Raw genomic sequence first — 17458 nt, 5'->3', positions numbered from 1 at the left:
GAGCTTTCTGACTAGAACAAAGGGGAGACTGAAACTCCAGTAATTAATCATTCAATTACGGTCGAGAAAATTACATTTCTGAAAACACCGCAAAAGCACAGTGCAAACAGGTGTAGCTACTACAGCCGGTAGTTTTGTTTATTTTCATTGAAAAAAAAATCTCGTGTATTTGTGCTGAATTATCAACTGTGTTTGCTGTTACACAACTCTATACAGTTTTAAAGATTTGCAGTGTTAACTATATATATCCCATACAATCATACATACTGGGTGTTTCTGTGGAGATTTAAACGTCATAAAGATTGAATAATAAATACATTTACTGATGCCAGGATGCTAGCAGCAGCTCAACAAATCTCGTAATACCACTATGTACCTTTGGAGGCGATAGTGTGTCGCTGTTGCATCAGTGAAAGTGAGTTTTTGCCATTGTGAATGGGGGCTTGAAATGCCCCCGGTGAGCAGTGTGTGGGGACGGTGCCCTGATCAATGGGACCTCACTGACAGCTTGGCAGTTCTGGAATTGAATCTGCAACTTGCTTCCCTAAACCGCTAGGCCAATGCATGGCTGGTGACTAACCACTCGACTACAGGGAATCTAAATCAGATTTCAAACCTCCTCACCTATTGCACCTTTATTTTGCATAAATATTAATGACAAAGAAAATAAAAAAATACATTGATTTTAACGTTGCCTTTTCACAAACAACTTGAAAGACACAGACGTTTCTGCCAAACACGTGGAGCCACGAATCAGGCTCAAATATCTAGATTTGTTACACATATTTTGCCTGTCGCATTTCTTAGCGGTGTTTTGTGCAGTGAGCGTGGGGGGGAAAAAAAAAAAAAAAAAAAACATTATGCATGAAGCAGAGGTCTTGCAGCAAATTATTCACTATGCTGCAGCTCCACCCAACAGCAAGAAAAGGAAAAGAGGGAATTGCTGTGCCGATTTGAACCTGGCAACGGTCAAACAAGAGCACCTACTGTTCCGGAGGTATTTGGGAGCAAAGTTCACACAAGACAAAAGAAGAGACAGAGTGACTTTGCAAACCCTTTAGTAAACTGACAATTGCACATAAAACCCCTCCAAAAGAAAAACAGTGCATACAAAAATACGGACCAAGAGGAAGACAAGGGGAACACAAAAAAAAAAGGAAAAAAGGCAATAACAACCAGCTCAGGTCTTAAATCAGAAGATCGAGGGCATTCTATATTTCGCTTCTCATCGCGGAATTTGGCAAAAGGTGATGCCAAAAAGACACCATCTCGGATTGCTTGTTCGACCCCTCATTAGATGAACATAAATAGCAAAAAAGGTCTGGTTCTCTGCAATCTCCTGCTCTTGCTCGTATTACAAAACTAAATTTGTGGGGGGAGGGCAGCGTTCAAGCGCAGGGCATCTGAGAGCAAGCTTTTTTTTTTTTTTTTTTTTCCTCCATTAATTTATATATAATTTTTTATTTTTTTTTCCTGTTAATGATCCAATTCCTAAGTCACATTACAAGGTTGGCCCACTTTCAAATTCCCCATCCCCATAAGCAAAGGGTCCAAGAGAGAAGGGGTGATGTGAGGAGGGGAATAGTCTGCATTGTGTGGTGACAGGCGTAGAGCATTGCCTGTTACCCCATTACAAAACCTGAGGGGGAAATAAAAAAATAAAAGTTAATACATTTAAATAAAAATGGAAAACCTTTTCAACTGATTTCAATAAGATTAACCCAAATAAAAGAAGAGCACCAGACTGACATGGTGGGTACAGGAAGTCCCACCTCTTTTTGGGGGTCTTGTGGTGCCATCCACTCTCAGTCATCATTCTGAGGGTGCAGCTGCTGTGGCGGCCGGTTCCTGTTGGAAAAGCGCAGGCATTAAAAGGACTAATTACTAAAACCATTTTCTGTTTTCTTGTGTTATGGTTAATATAACGACCACTTTTGCCTAAAACAGATAAGTAAGCGTCGCTGAGCCTGGGGGAGACCTTGAACCAGTTCTTCGGCTTTTGACAGACAGGAAACCAGCTCCGGGCCTGGAAAACTGGTTCAAAAGTATAACCGGCACACAGTTGTTCGAAACCCACAAATCAAGGGCTTGGATCATTGTGGTAGAGACCTAGCACCTTAGCCCCCCAAGTTGGTTCATACATTGTCCCTCCAGGCAGGCTCACCTCTGCTGATTTAGGGGGCGATTTTGAAGTCACTGTTGACGATTTGGGAGAAGGTTTGCTGTCGGCAGGTTTAGAGGCTTGTGTGGGCGACTCTGGGTCTTTCACTGGTTTATCGGCACCGTCCTATTCAATAAAACAAATATGCATAAACACACAAAAATCAGTCAAGACCTAACAAACCATGGCCAACAGAGACGTGGAATACGACTGTAACTAGTCTTGTTCCTCAAGCAGTGGCACTATGACGTGAGGTGTAGGGCGATTGTCACCGCGCTCACTTTAGAGGTAGAGGACTCAGTTCGCTGTCGCCGGCGGCTGAACTGTCTGCGGGGTTTCTGGGCTACGCCGTCCCCCTGAGCGCCATTGACCTGGGGCTCCCTGGAGACCTCCTTCTGCTCATCTGCTGGAGCCTGGTCCTGCTGCTCAGTTGCTGGTGGACGAGGCCGGAAGGGCCTTAAAAGAGGTTAAAGGATCAGGATCGCTAGCATGTGGGGTATATTGTGGCGAGCTAATAAGCGCTAAACGATGATTGGCTCGTGTGCATGGCAGACAGGCACACAAACAAGCGTCGCCATGACTCGGGTCAAACGTGCCAACATCCTGTGAAATCACCTTATAGAGATCTATTATTATTATTATGGAGCACTGATAACACAAACTACAAAACCCATAATGCAGATTGCAGACAGAGCACCCTAAGCATGCCAATTTGGTGACTACTACACTGCAATAGTGAACTATATAGAGCTGCTTCACAACCAATTAGCAGTCGACGTGGAACTGCTGCAGCGTAACGAGCAAGTTCAGAAAGGCAACTGAAGCACTGCATTATGGGTCCTGTAGTTTGTGTGTTGTCAGCACTTCATATAGCCGGGCTATAATAACAGATCTATATTACTGATTTCATGGGATGTGGCCAGCGGGGTGTGATTTTGATAACCCAGTGTTAAATATGTTAAATGCAGTAAAGACGGCATTTGAAACATGACCCTGACCTGCGGAACCGGGGCCTGAACCTCCGTGGCTGCCTCTGTTGGGCACCCTCCTCAGCATCATTCTTTTGTTCAACTCCCTCCTCCTCTTGCTGCTGCTGCTGCTGGACACAGTAAGGTATGTATTCATTTTCTACTGATCTACAACCATGGCGTAAAGAAGCAAATATAAAAGTGGCTGGTGGAATCGAAATCAAGAAATTATGAAAATCATTGGTTGCAGTCCCCCTGGAGACACTCAGGGTTAATTGTCTTGGTCAGGGACACAATGGTAATTGGGGAATCTCAGACGGGACCTACCTCCCCAGGCGGCAGCATTGGCCGTCTGCGCAGGCGCCGGCGCCGCTGGACGTTCTGAGGGACCCCGTTTTGGGGAGCGTCTGAGCCTTCAGGCGGCGGGGAGGCAGGCGCATCGTCAGGCTTCTCATCCTGGGCCGGGCGAGCTGCTCGGGGGTAGAAGCGTCTTCGGAACCTGCGCTTGTTCGGAGCATATCGGCTGCCTTTGACAGGGACGCCGCCGGGGCCGGTTACGTTGGCCGCCTCGGCACCCTTCGTCAAAAGCACAAGAACAACCTCATCTTCAAAGAATGCCTTTGCCTTCTTTAAAAGGAGAGCCGAGGAAACGGGAGCATTACTTTGGCTGCCTCAACAACGTCAAACTCAACAATTTCGCCATCGCCGACACTTCGCAGGAACTTCCTGGGGTTGTTCTTTTTGATGGCCGTCTGAAGAACAAACAGAAGAGCTTCACAATCGGCCACTGCAGGACCGCCGACAGGCTAGGGGAACTCTTATTGATGTTAAATAATCCCCCAAAGTGAAATGACCACGACCGGGGACCCTTGAAGACCGCTAGATTGCTGGACACAGGAGTGCTGGAGCAGTACAATTATTACTAGCAGCGTGGAAAGAGGTTTACCTGATGAACAAATACATCCTCTTTGGTGTCATTTCTGGAAGGGAAGAAGAAAAAAAAAAACAAAAAACAACCTTAAAAACTAACAGAAATACCCAAATGAACGCAGGCCGGGAAAAGCGTGCAAAAGAAGGAACAATAATTAAAAGCGGCTGTACCTGTTAATGAAGCCGTATCCATTTCTCACGTTAAACCACTTCACGGTTCCTTGGACCAGAGTGGCTGTAAAAAAAAAAAAAAAAACAAAGGCAGAAGGCGTTATACATTTAAAGAAGAAAGAAAGAAAAAGAAAGAAAGCCACCTTATCGGCGCGACGTTTACCGTCGCGAAGGGCCGAGATGTTTGAACAACGCGAGGCCCGCGGGTCAATAATTAACCGCAGCCGAACACGGGTCGTGGGCCCGGGAACATTTCGCGAAAACGCTCGCAATTCCACGCGGATTCGTGTCGGGATAAGTTCGCGCCGCGCTAATGGCGGGATGCGCGCTACGCGGCTCACAAACGGCAAAACTGCGCCGGCGTTTCCTGACAGGAAAATCAGCGCCGTTTGGACCGAACCGGGTTTTGCCCGTGAAAGACGCACCTGGGAAAGGTGCGGCTGTGGATTAAACCTCGAGGCGTCCCCGGTTCGGAGTTTTTTTTAAGTAATGACGTGAACCGAAGGGGGGGGGGGAGAGAAAGGCAAGCTTTATTTGGCGAGACGGTGGCCTCGTATGAAGTGTGGAACACGTGGAAGAAGCGCCCCGCCTCACGGTTCGGTTCCCACGCGTTTCACAGGACGCCCGTGGAACCGGAACGGTCCGCGTGAAGGAACCCTGTTCGCGCGTCGACGCTCCGCAGCGGAACTCGTGGTTTTTAAATCGGCTGCCCTACCGATCACTTTCCTCTCCGCCTGCGACCGGTCTTCCACCGGGGCCGGGGCGCCTTGCGTCTCGGCGTCGGTCATGTTCTGTCTGTCTGTCTGTGGCTCTCTGAAACCCCCCTTCGACTCGTCAAAAGTTCGCACGAGCCGCCGCAGCAAACGCTTTATCCCGACTGCGCGACGCCCCGCCCCCGCTGCGCTCCACGCGACCAATACGGGCGCCTGATTGGCCGAGGCGGACCGGCGATTGGGCGCCGGCGCATCTCGCGGGAAAAATGACAGCGTCCGAGTCGCGCGAGCTGTCAAAACCTAATTAAGAAGTACAGTACAGGCCAAAAGTTTGGACACACCTTCTCATTCAATGTGTTTTCTTTATTTTCATGACCATTTACGTTGGTAGATTCTCACTGAAGGCATCAAAACTATGAATGAACACATGTGGAGTTATGTACTTAACAAAAAGTGGAGACCTGGCCTCCACAGTCACCGGACCTGAACCCAATCGAGATGGTTTGGGATGAGCTGGACCGCAGAGTGAAGGCAAAGTGGCCAACAAGAGCTAAACACCTCTGGGAACTCCTTCAAGACTGTTGGAAAACCATTTCAGGTGACGACCTCTTGAAGCTCATTGAGAGAATGCCAAGAGTGTGCAAAGCAGTAATCAGAGCAAAGAAACTAGAATATAAAACATGTTTTCAGTTATTTCACCTTTTTTTGTTAAGTACATAACTCCACATGTGTTCATTCAGTGAGAATCTACCAATGTAAATGGTCATGAAAATAATAAAAACACATTGAATGAGAAGGTGTGTCCAAACGTTTGGCCTGTGCTGTACAAAGAAAATAAAAAAACAACACAATTCTCATAATTGTATGTAATATGTTGAATCAAGTGTAAGAATTATGTAAACGAATATCAGTGTGTGCTGTATTTTTGTCAATAGTTCATTAAAATATACGCACAAACACAGAGCAGGACTTTTTTTTAATTAAGATAAACATTATTTGACATTGGCAGATGATTTGTGTTACTTAGGAGAGTTGTTTATAGTGTGTGAAGGCAGGAGCGTCGCACAGGTGGATCACGTCCAGGACAGACGACCCACCTGCCCCCCTTCCTCCCCGATGCTTCTCCCATCAGGCCATGCGGCCATCTCCGCATAGGTCACGGGCGTCGTGTTTCATCTTTCTAAATTTAACAGAATCATTTCGCAAACTGGGGCCAACAGCTGGGCCCCGCAACTGGCATGACCATGCTTACGTAAAATATGCAGCTTTTTTATAAAAATCAAGAACCTGTTTAGAAAATATACGGCTTGAATGTGGGATTGTTTTTTATCTCGGACAGACATTTGTTTTCTTATTTGACTCCCTGGTCGTATTCACTAATTGATTAAGCGATCATTGGCTTACATTAGGGCACTAAGTGGCGAACGAGCGGGTGTTTCGAACACGTCTGCGCAACGTGCGTGCGTAACGTAAGGTGGGCTTTACCGAATTTCATTCATTTACGCACGTACAACTTAATGGAGGGATTGGCGGCTGTGCGCGTGGAAATTAATAAAAAGATCCGTTTTCGTGTTAGCTCGGCATCGGCTACGAACGCCTTACCGACTCCAACTTGGGCCCATCAAACTAAACGAGCGTAATAACGCGTCTGTGCAGAGCCGTGGTGGCAGATCTCAAGGCGGCGTCCCTTTCCCGGCGTGCCTACAGTTTAAAGAGGGAGTGTGCGCATGCGCAGTGAACACGAGCCTGCCAAGTCATGTGGCCAAATTGGATTTTTTCCCCCTACTATTTATGACTTTCTGACAATCTCTAAGGAACTGAGAAATACTTTAAAAGTTCTCAAACCTGTCAGTAACAGACGGTGTTCACTTGAGGAAATTTGAACAACCTCTTAAGTCGGAGTTGCATCTTCAGTTTTGGCATCTAAAATTCATACTTTAATATGTTAACATTTCAGGGTTGCTCTTTTCAAATGCATGCACAAAGCAAATAATGAACACGGAACGAAAAGGTTAGGCGAACTGAAACAAGTAAATGGTTAACAGGTCCGTTTTCAATGAAAGGTGAAGGTAAGGAATTATTTTTTTTGTGCAGATGATTGTGTACGTTGCTGTTTTGGTGAATGATTTCATATGCAGAAGGGCGTGACGTGGGACAGTCACTTGTTCGTAGTAAGCCGCGTATAACACACCCACCTGGCAACACCCTTCACCGTCCCTAGAATTCCGCGATTGATGGCTGACGCGCCTGCGCAGTGCCGAGGTCGGTTTTCGGAGGCGCTCGGGTGATTGGGGGGGGGGGGGGGGGGGGGGAGTGAGTGTGGGCTTCGCACTTTGGGCTGTCGACCGACCCACCAGCAGCACCAACGTGCCACGGGGGGGGAAAGGGTGGAGAGGAGAAGCGTGACACACGGGAATGAGTGAAGCGTGAGCTGATCCCGGAGAAGAGCAAGGACCGAGGCAGCAGAGCAGAGGGAGAGGAGATCACCAGGGCCAGTTGTCGGCAGTCGGAGAGCCACGAAGTAGTCAACAGGAGGAAAGGTAGGTCCCCCCCCCTAAAAAAAAAAAAAATCTCACTTTTGGCAGCTTCCTTCCCATCAGCGCACTGCCTCGTTTCTACACAAATTCCCATTCACAACTAGCGATCACCTGTACTTATGTAAACCTCGCGGAATGCCGGACAGATTCTGGTTGGGATCCGCGATCTGCCTCCGCGCCTCGTGGGCACTCTCGGTTTCAGAACCTGGCCGCAACGTTCGCGCAACGTTTCCTGAAAGTTATCATGACAGTGAATTTGTGGGTACAGAGGCGGACCAGATCTCGGCCGAAATGCGCACCGGCGGCTTGTTTTTTTTTTTTTTTTTTTACGCGTCTGACGCTGGACGTCTGGGAAACGAGAGCCCCGTGGCTGCGGCGGCGCCCGAGCATCTGCTCGGTCATGGTGGCCCGCATGTCGGCGGGCCTGTGTCCCAGCGAAGTGCGCATGTTAAGCGCCGCTGCCGTCACCGACGGCCCGTATGTGCGCACCAGGCCCGGTGTTGCCAAGTGTGCGTGGAATACGCCATGGTGGACCTGCCTATTAATATTTTACGGATAAATGTATTTAGTTCATATTCTCTCCCAATTTAGGAACAAAACACGTTAAACCTGTAGTAATTAATTATTTGATTTTTTTTATTAGTTTATTTTTGTACAGACTGGCCTGGAAGTGTCCGGTCGCTTATTATGGACTTGCTCGCAAAAATACCTGTTTGCACGGCTCTTTTTTTTTTTTTTTTTATGTTCTCGCGAGATCTGGCAACCCAGAGCAGGCCGCTCTCCAGGCGGGCCGTGGCCGGCGGAGCTTCGCGACTTTCCGCCCGAAACGCCGTTCTGACAGCGGACGGGCACCGTGCTGTCGGGCCTTCCTCCCGGTCCACGTCACTCTATCCGCGGACACGTTTTGTCGGCGAGCTATTTTTAACGTCGGCGGCCGCGTGCGCGACGCTGCTGTCCCGTGTCGCCATGAGTTCGAGTCCTGCATTAATGTTACTAATTCGCATGGATCATGTAATCCAGAGCGTGGTTGAGTGAAATAAAAAGTCAGCGGTTTTATCGAGTTGCCGGACATGTTAATCAAGAGGGAACCCTTATTTGTGCAAATTTTCTTAAGATATTTACCAAAAAAAATCAGCTTTTAACTTATTTGCAGCCATTATTAATTTATATAAGGCAGTTTTTCCAGTAAAAGTAATTTTTAACTGGGAGTTAAGCACCTGAACATGCTGTATAGGAATCTGACTGGATTCCTGCGCCGGAGATTAAATCGCGCGTGTTTATTGGCTGGGGTTGTGTGAGAAGCGCCTGTACGTTGCTGCTCATCGTTTCTTCCGCATCCTTCAGAAGGATCATGGCAGACGCAGACTTGGACTTCCAGACGGGCGATGCCGGGGCCTCCGCCACCTTCCCCATGCAGTGTTCGGCCCTGCGGAAGAACGGCTTCGTGGTGCTGAAAGGGCGACCCTGCAAGATTGTGGAGATGTCCACCTCGAAGACGGGCAAACACGGCCACGCCAAGGTCCGTCTCGTGTGTGGGGTGGTGGGGGTGGCATGATCAGTTTGTGTGAACAGCAGAAGCTTCTAGGTGGTGCACAATGCGTGTGTAAGAATGAATGAATAGGTCTCATGCCACCCCATTCAGAATGGGACAATAGCCCACAAAGGAAGCAGACAAAACCATGCATAATGTTGCAGTGCAGGGCAGAAGCTCCAGTTGTCACGTGTCGATTTTGTTTCTCTTCTTGTGTGCTGTACAGGTCCACATGGTGGGCATTGACATCTTCTCTGGGAAGAAGTATGAAGATATCTGCCCATCCACTCACAACATGGATGTCCCCAACATCAAAAGAATGGACTACCAGGTCTGTAGAGTGAACAGGAAGCTCTGTACTACTGAATTTCTATAAAAATGAAAGTGCTAAACTCTGAACAGGACGTCTCATGCAGGATCTCTGACTCTCCACAGTTAATCGGCATACAGGATGGCTATCTGTCCCTGCTTCAGGACAGCGGGGAGGTACGGGAAGATCTGAAGATGCCAGAGGGGGACCTGGGTAAAGAGATTGAGGGCAAATTTGACTCCGGAGAGGAGATTCTGGTCAGTGATGTCTATGTATGTGTGTGTGTGTTAAATGAACGTTAAAAGATGCTGCTCTCTAGCCAGTTCATTGGACAGTCCAGCTGCTGGTACGCAACTTCAACCCACCACCACCTCAGCCAAATTACATTTTATGGTGTGGGGGTCTTAAAAAAAATTGATTCTCAGACATCAAGTAATTTTATATCGACTTCGATACCAATTAGCACTGGTATCGATACTTAATTTCCAGTTTTGCATCTGCCGTTTCTCGAAAATTCGCTATCAGACCACAAGGAGGACCCAATCTTTATATGACAGATACACCGAGCTTGCTAGAAAATGTGAAAAGCAAGAGCACTGTCGTTGAGTGCCGAGTACCATCCTTGATCGGTGTCAAGTTTGAAATTTCAGTATCGTGACAAGCCTATTAGATTCCCGTCTCTACTTATTAAGCTATGATCCATAAGTGTGGAATGACGATGAGCCCCTCCCAGTCTGGAATGGTAACATTCCTGATTTGAGCATTCCGTGCATCTTTTATATAGCGCTTGGTGCGTTTACAGACACAGACAATTCAGTGTTTCACGCCCTCATGTCCCTCAACCAACAGCTGGACAACTTAAACCCACGTGCAAAGTGGCACAAGCGTGTTGGATAACCTTTCCTTTCGCAGTAGACACAAGCGTGGCCTCATCTTGGGACCATGTCTACTGAACCAAATGTAACGTGTGGCTTCCCAGGATATCAATATTAATAAGATGCTCAACCTGTGTGTCTTTCAGATCACTGTTCTTTCTGCCATGAACGAGGAGGCTGCCGTGGCGATTAAAGCCATGACTAAATAAAGAGCAGCAGGTAAACCCATGTGGGCGTCTACCTCCGCTGGCGCTCTTTATGGAGCATCGTGGGTCCTGAATTTTGTCATTATTCATTTTTTTTTTTTAAAACCCACCTTGCAATGTGCAGCGGTTCAGACGTGTGTACAGAATGGTGTAAGAGTTTAAATATTTATTAAAGTCGTGTTGTTTTTAGTATGTCGTGTTCGAGCAGCAGCTAAATACGTATGCAAGTCTGCATACAGGACAGCGTTCGAGTGCAATAAGGCACATTTGATGTTTTATACAGTGGCTAGAAAACGTATGTGAACCCATTCGAATTCCATGGTTTTCAGCTTTACTTTTACTCATAAAATGGGATCTGCTCTTCATCTAAGTCAGAGGTACTGGCTGAAACATTAACCAACAAAAACCTGATCTCTCACGTCTTTGTTGAGCACAACCATAAACGACTCATATTTCTAGTGGACCTGACCCTGTCGTGGCAGCACGAATGGGGTTCACGTACTTCTTCTTGACGCTGTGAATGCTTGTGCGGTTTTATTGTTTGTGTTGCTGCTATATTCAGTATGATGTTGAGTTCGGTGCATATTGAGGGGTGAGAACCGGGCATTGCACCAACTTCTCAGGAGGTCCGTTCAGTCAGTTCACTCGTTTTAACATAAGAGACCACTGTGTATGGGGCATTATTATGTGCTGCTAACTAGATTATTATTTCAGCCAAATGTCACCAAATAAGGAAATATTTGTATCCATTCTAATTCATCCGCTTTTCATTATTGCACCTTTCCTCAGTAAAAAAACTTTATAACCCTTGCTCAGTCACATAATAATGAACTTGTTTAGTTTGTTGGTTTTCAGTGTTAAATATTAATATTATTAGCTTTTGCACTAAAAGAAGACAATATTGTTTGGCATTTTGATTCAAATGATTCACTTCATTAAGGAATATCAGTTATGTTTACATATATATACACTTTAATAAATGTCAATGTTGCTCTGGTCACTTGTGTCCCTCTGGTTCTCACCACTTGATGTGGCTTTTCCTGTAACACTTTAATAGACTAAATTTTAATCAGTTTTAATTGTTTTGTTTTCCCAACTTGCTTTTCTGCATTTTAACTTTTTTTTTTATTTTTACTCTTTTTTTTTTTTTTTTTTTGTCTTTTCTCCTTTCTCCCTTCCTTTCTGTCCCTTTTCCCCAACATTCCTCCCATCCTCTCAAGGGTTTGTCTAGAAGCACTGGACCTGGAAAAAGGAGAGAATAAGACCCCAGCAACGCTTTTCTCCCTCTTTTTCTTTCTTTGTAATATCTCTCTCTCTCTCACTTTCTGTACTAGGCCCTTGTGGGTTAAAATAGAGAATGAATTTAATATATAATTGGGATGTGCGGGGGGAAAAAAAAGGAATAAAAATATGCAAACAACCAAGGCCATATTGAATGTTGAGTAGGAAAACGTACCTCCCAGTTGAGAAAGAAAAGACAGAGAAGGGTTTGGGCGGGTCTCTCGTGTACAGCTTGGCCTCCCTGGTGTAGATAGTTTATTGGCAGAGGGGCAGGGCGTGGTGACTGCTGCTGGGAGGGGCTAAGGTTGGGGTGGGGTTTTCAGGATCACCACATTTTTGTAAAGGCAACAGAGAATCATCAAGGGCATCTACACTATAAACGAGTCTTTCTGTCCTGAGTTTTGTTGTGTCATTATTTAACTACTCAACTTATGACCGGTGAAATGTCAAGAATACTTGAGGCACCTCTGCAGGGGCAGTGGTGGCCTAGCGGTTAAGGAAGCGGACCCATAATCAGAAGGTTGCAGGTTCAAATCCCGATTCGCCATGATGCCACTAAGCAAAGCACCATCCCCACACACTGCTCCATGGGTGCCTGTCATGGCTGCCCAAGGGTTATGGTTTAAAGGCAGGGGACACATTTCGTTGTCACCATGTGCTGTGCTGCAGTGTTTACTTAGAAAGGGGGGAGAGGTTATATATCTCAACATACTGCGATGCAAATTAAATAAACCGATATGGGAGCAATTAGTGTAAAATGAGCATTAGTCTTAAAATTGAGCATAACTTCTCACTGTGGATTGGAACGTTTGTGGCCCCAGTGTCTTAACTAGGCTGTAACTCATTCTCTAAGAATTGCAGTTGTGAGCATGACTAGCATCCACATCATAACATTCCACCATTCACTGAAAAAAGGACACACTTTGCCTCTGTTGTGGATAATATTAAATGAAATATAAACAGCAATTATGAATTTATAACTTGTTTATAAATGTATTTGGCCTAATTCACTTATAAATCACAGTTTCAGACAATCTAACTAGTCAGTTCTGCTTTGAAGAGGTTGAAGAGAAAAACAAATTAATTTGACATTTGTTTATTATCGCAAATTTAAAAAGAAAAAGGAATATACACTGTAAATGCTTAATGGTAAACATGAGTTTGGCCATTTTACTGGTATGCCAGGGTGAACAGTGCAACTTGTGGACAAAATGCACCTGTTCAACAGGTGAGCTGATCCAGTTTTTCGTGGCTCCTGACGTAGGTCGTGCTCGAACAGTCCAGATTCCGGTACACTTCTGCCAAGTCAAATTAAATGGAAAACTCAGAGCAGTTTCTCAACAAATGAACCATGTCACCGTCTCTCATACTGCATTAAAGAGGTCGAGATGAACCAAAATACTTTCAACAAAATCAAATTTCTTTGTAATACTTTACAGGGTGTATCCACAACTCGCACAGTCATTCTTGGAAATAAAACCTTGATTTGGCATTTACTTAGGGCTACTTATGGTGATAAAATCTCTGTCCGGCTTGGGGGTGTTGCAGGAAGGCATGGCGAGGGGCGGGCTGGGCCGAGCTCTGGAACGAAGCCTGAGAGAGCCACAAGTCAAGTGCATTTAACACATATCCAGTCACTGGTCTTTTAAGAGAACTTGCTGAAATCATTTAGGACAATTAATTAATTTAATTAACAATTTTCTGATCAGGGACGTCAAAAGAATTCTGGAATAATTCTTTATGATAAATCAATCATTTTAAAGGGGTCTGGGTGTAGATGTGGCAGTTTTTAGTATCTAAACTGACAGAATGGGAAGGGTACAAAAGACGGGCATATAAGGGTAAGAGGTGGGGTTACCTTGGCATTAGCGATTTGGACAGCCATGGAAGGGGTGGGTATCAGACCAGAAGCAGTCACATGAAGGGCCTGGGGCGGCAAAGACCTCAGCGCACCCTGTAATGACACAGAGACATTGGTGTATGAGTCACTTGGCTGTGGCAAGTCTGTATAAGAAAATGTGCCAGGTTATCCACTGTAGTCATTTCATTTGGAATTACCGTGTCAGTAAAGCCAGACTGTTGATTGGCATGTTCCAACTGCTTCTGAAGGGGTATGCCAGCGGTGGGTATGAAGCCTTAAAAGGAAAAGAAATCTGTATCAGAAACCTGGTGCTCATTTAACAATATTAAACAATATTAAACCAGTTGAAGTCCAGTTGCATTTTAAGTGGAATGTTTTAAAGGTTTTTTTTTGTTTTAATATAGGTCTTAGATCCTAATACTGGATGTAAAGTCTGTTTCTGAAATTCAGCCTATGTGCAGAATTACAGTAACTTTTAGCCAGTCCGACAATGAGATCTCCCCAGGACGCGCCGTTTCGGTGCCTGTAACTTTAAATACAAATGAGGAGGAGAGTGGCCTATAGAAGTAGAGGGGAATTTGTGGAAATGACGTCATCAACGACATTCACCAATCACAATGTTTGCCGTTTTTCCAGAGAAAATTAACCCGCTGGCTCGTGTGACTGAATTAAAAAAAAAAAAAAAAAAAAACATTTGTGCTCATTTTTACATCCAATTGCCAAGCAACTGCAATGCTTAGCTCATTTGTAAGCCTTTACGGTCAGTGGAGTTACTTTTTATAAGGGGAGGGGTTGGAAATTCTCTGGGTGGACAAGCATGAGAAACAAAGGTAACCTTTCCCCTTATGATGACAAATTCCAGATCATACCATCTGAGATGTCGCTCTCTGAGAGGGGAAGCATAATGGCTGAAGCACTCATTTACATTTAAGGCATTTGGCAGACGCCCTTATCCAGAGTGACTTACAACGTGCTTTCAAGTTACCACTCTTTACACCAATCACCATTTCTAGCCACTGCAGGACAATAAAACAGGCTGGAGGAGCTCGTATTAATGTTAAATAATCTCAATGTGACATTTTTATCATTATTAACATTAGTAGAAAAACAAGCTATTACACTATATAGGTAAGAATTAGCACCTGGCTGGGTGGTGAAGTGACTGTGCACAGGGAAGCCCTGAGGCTGGTGTGGCAAGTACTGCATGGTCTGGAACGATGAAGCCCCTGGAGACGGATTTGGGAAGATAGAGCATGACAGACAGTATAACTACTGTACTTCCAGGAATGACACATGCACATACATCAAAGGCAGGTTAGGTTTAAAGGTTTAAAAAAAAAAAAAAAAAAACTTGATATTAACCAACAATGACACACAATACCTCTAATCTGAGAGCTGCTGGCAAAGCTGATGGGAACAGAAGAGACTGGCACATAGGTGGACGGGTGCTGGGCTGTGCCAACTGTGAATGGTTCATGTACTGCTTGTCCACTGGTGAACTGAGCATGTTCAGCAGAGCTAGTGGGGAACCCATGTTGACCCGGGAAAGAACGGCCCTATCCAACAAAGTGGAGTATCATGTGTAAAAGTGAACAAGGATCAAGGTTGTTCCTCAAGGTTTAGTCCTAGGTCCTGTTTAATAAATTGTTTATCTCAATCTGATCTGTTTGTAAGGTATAAGGAACATTTTGTAGAACTCACAGGAATAACAGGAGTCTGGAACAGCTGCTTACTGCGGTCACTTAGGAGGCCTCCAGCACGACTATGACTGATTGGGCTCCCTAAAAAAAGAAAGAATTTAAGAAAGAATAAGAATATAAAGATACACAGTTCAAAACATTATTAATCTTTATTTAGGCCAGTGCCAGACTGACCCTGCATACTGAGCAGATGCTGTCCAGAATGCATTGGAATCGCTTGCTGATAATTTGCTGAGGTCAGTGTGGTGATGTCACTGCAGAAAGAGGGGAATTCATTTAAACAGCACAACATTTTAACATTACACAGTGGTCTAACACTAAACACTACTTGGCTGGTGTTTCATCATAAAATTAGACTAACTATTGTCTCCATAATCAGTGTCTTACAAATTACAAAAGGGTCTACAATTATATTAAAAAGGGAGACTCTGTATTTTACACAAGTCAAAGGTCTTGTAATGAAGTGAAGAAGTACCTCTGCTCCTTCCTGCGCCTCTTCTCTTCCTCGTGAAGGACCTTCTTCAGCTGCAGGAACAGCTGGTGCTTTTCCTCCTGCAGGCCCTGCAGTTTCTCCCCCATTTTCTGCACCTAGGTGAAATTGAGCAGATCCACAAGGTGATTGCACGCTATTAAGTGAAGTGATTGTCATTGTCATACACAGCACACTGTGAAACACTGAAACGTGTCCTCTGCTTTTAACCACCACCCTTGGTGAGAGGTGGGCAGCCATGACAGGCGCCCGGGGAGCAGTGTGTGGGGATGGTGCTTTGCTCAGTGGCAACCTTCCGATTATGGGTCCGCTTCCCTACCCGCTAGGCCACCACAGACCCATTTTATTCCCCCAAACGTAATTCTAGTGAGACAGGTCAGTAGACAAATGTATTGATTTAACACACTAGTAACAACGAACACATATTAAATAAAACAAATAATCTTATCTGTTTGGCCATACCTGTTCTTTAGTTTCCTCCAAAGACATCCTCTCCTCCATCTCTTTGGTTCGCTTCCTTTCCTCCTCTTCTTTCATCTTTTGCTCCATCATTTTGTCCACTTCTTCCTCCTCTACAAGTTAAAGCAGAGTTAAAGGCGAGCCAAATGTCCCGTTGAAAGCTCAGGCGACAGCACGTCAGGTCCCTCAGCGGGGGCTACCTTGTCTCTTGCGTTCTCTCTCCCTCATGATGTGCTTGTGCAAGGCTCTGGCCATGGCATTGGACAGCTTGGGTCTCTCCAGAAGAGCGGGCATCGTGACAGGTAGTGGGGGAGCCAGCTACGACGGAGAGAGAAACACACAGAATCTCTATGAATAACTCATCTGAAATTGCACCCTACTCCACCCTGGACCGGAGGTTTCGCTCTATCACGCTAGCTATGTTAGCCCGTTCGCTATATTGTTCGCTGTAAATCAAAAAAAATGACTTACTTTGAAAGCAATTGCGGGTGCTTGGCAGATAATTTATTATCATTCGCTTTGTGTTATGCAGCAGTGCGTGTATTTAAATCCACAAGACAGAATTTACAACACGACGCGAACTGCTCTGCGAAATGTTTATATACTCAATCGAGCCAAAGCGTTCACATCCGGTGTCACTGGCCAGTGTATACGTCACTTCCGGCTCGCATGGCGACCCGGGGAATGTATTTCTTTCATGTGGGCGTGACTCTTTACCAAGGTGAAAAAAAATTATATAATAGATAAGTAGTGGAGTACTACATACCACATTAATATATCGAACTTTCCTAGACATACAGGGACAGTCAGAAATTTCATTAAATAAACGAACTATAAACAGTCCAAATGTATAAATTACAACTCTTGGAGTTCTTGAATAAACTGACACATAATAAGAAACATGGAAATGGCCAACACAGTAAAACAAAAGAAATTGTGCCCATGAACTCAGGTCCAAGTTTACCACCACTGGGCCTTTAGCAACTGGGTCAGTTAAAATAGATAGCAGCCATGTTACTTGCCACTTGACAAGCATGTACTTAAAACGACTAAAAACACATTATGGAGGCTACACACGTGAGCTTTTTTTTTTAAGTTTTTGCTTGAGTGTATTAGTAATGTGTAGTTGACCTGCAGATACCAGCGTCCTGGAGTTGCTGGTCGGGGTATGAAAACTGTTTTCCACCACCCACAATCTACAGATGTATAGAGATGTATAGATCATTACACGTGTGTCTACTTTACTTCACTGGTTCAATTTTTAC

The 17458-nt window shown here is 45.1% G+C and overlaps 3 protein-coding genes across 3 annotated transcripts; 1 reads left to right on the top strand and 2 right to left on the bottom strand.

The window, feature by feature from the left end:
- Nucleotides 1-1041: 1041 nt before the first annotated feature.
- Nucleotides 1042-5098, bottom strand: LOC114795826 (Y-box-binding protein 2-A-like). Its single transcript, XM_028989499.1, has 10 exons — nucleotides 4946-5098; nucleotides 4231-4294; nucleotides 4076-4109; nucleotides 3792-3881; nucleotides 3457-3705; nucleotides 3160-3257; nucleotides 2443-2617; nucleotides 2165-2287; nucleotides 1773-1848; nucleotides 1042-1639 (listed from the first exon to the last, which is right to left on the bottom strand). The coding sequence occupies exons 1-9, from the start codon at nucleotides 5016-5018 to the stop codon at nucleotides 1813-1815; spliced, it is 942 nt and encodes a 313-aa protein (XP_028845332.1). The 5' UTR covers nucleotides 5019-5098; the 3' UTR covers nucleotides 1042-1639; nucleotides 1773-1812.
- A 2166-nt stretch (nucleotides 5099-7264) lies between these two features.
- Nucleotides 7265-11835, top strand: LOC114784762 (eukaryotic translation initiation factor 5A-1). Its single transcript, XM_028970416.1, has 6 exons — nucleotides 7265-7483; nucleotides 8825-8999; nucleotides 9238-9342; nucleotides 9447-9578; nucleotides 10343-10415; nucleotides 11623-11835. The coding sequence occupies exons 2-5, from the start codon at nucleotides 8832-8834 to the stop codon at nucleotides 10403-10405; spliced, it is 468 nt and encodes a 155-aa protein (XP_028826249.1). The 5' UTR covers nucleotides 7265-7483; nucleotides 8825-8831; the 3' UTR covers nucleotides 10406-10415; nucleotides 11623-11835.
- A 928-nt stretch (nucleotides 11836-12763) lies between these two features.
- Nucleotides 12764-16843, bottom strand: LOC114784748 (G protein pathway suppressor 2-like). The gene is made up of 12 exons (XM_028970391.1): nucleotides 16665-16843; nucleotides 16394-16511; nucleotides 16197-16306; nucleotides 15720-15832; nucleotides 15419-15498; nucleotides 15246-15325; nucleotides 14926-15100; nucleotides 14687-14770; nucleotides 13742-13818; nucleotides 13542-13637; nucleotides 13181-13276; nucleotides 12764-12981 (listed from the first exon to the last, which is right to left on the bottom strand). Exons 2-11 carry the CDS (start codon nucleotides 16485-16487, stop codon nucleotides 13187-13189), a joined length of 999 nt encoding a protein of 332 aa, XP_028826224.1. The 5' UTR covers nucleotides 16488-16511; nucleotides 16665-16843; the 3' UTR covers nucleotides 12764-12981; nucleotides 13181-13186.
- Between the last annotated feature and the right edge of the window lie 615 nt (nucleotides 16844-17458).

The sequence above is a fragment of the Denticeps clupeoides genome, chromosome 1, assembly GCF_900700375.1.
Source record: "Denticeps clupeoides chromosome 1, fDenClu1.1, whole genome shotgun sequence".
NCBI lineage: Eukaryota > Metazoa > Chordata > Actinopteri > Clupeiformes > Denticipitidae > Denticeps > Denticeps clupeoides.
This window is presented reverse-complemented; position numbering and strand designations above follow the sequence as displayed.

Coding starts and splice junctions, on each gene's coding strand:
- LOC114795826 (XM_028989499.1), bottom strand. CDS start 5,018: ATGACCGACGCCGAGACGCAAGGCGCCCCGGCCCCGGTGGAAGACCGG. Junction 3,706..3,791: donor ACGTTGTTGAGGCAGCCAAA/GTAATGCTCCCG, acceptor CTTTTGACGAAG/GGTGCCGAGGCGGCCAACGT. Junction 2,288..2,442: donor CTGAGTCCTCTACCTCTAAA/GTGAGCGCGGTG, acceptor TTTATTGAATAG/GACGGTGCCGATAAACCAGT.
- LOC114784762 (XM_028970416.1), top strand. CDS start 8,832: ATGGCAGACGCAGACTTGGACTTCCAGACGGGCGATGCCGGGGCCTCC. Junction 9,000..9,237: donor GCAAACACGGCCACGCCAAG/GTCCGTCTCGTG, acceptor TGTGCTGTACAG/GTCCACATGGTGGGCATTGA. Junction 9,579..10,342: donor ACTCCGGAGAGGAGATTCTG/GTCAGTGATGTC, acceptor TGTGTCTTTCAG/ATCACTGTTCTTTCTGCCAT.
- LOC114784748 (XM_028970391.1), bottom strand. CDS start 16,487: ATGCCCGCTCTTCTGGAGAGACCCAAGCTGTCCAATGCCATGGCCAGA. Junction 15,833..16,196: donor TGGAGGAAACTAAAGAACAG/GTATGGCCAAAC, acceptor AATTTCACCTAG/GTGCAGAAAATGGGGGAGAA. Junction 13,277..13,541: donor TCCAAATCGCTAATGCCAAG/GTAACCCCACCT, acceptor TGGCTCTCTCAG/GCTTCGTTCCAGAGCTCGGC.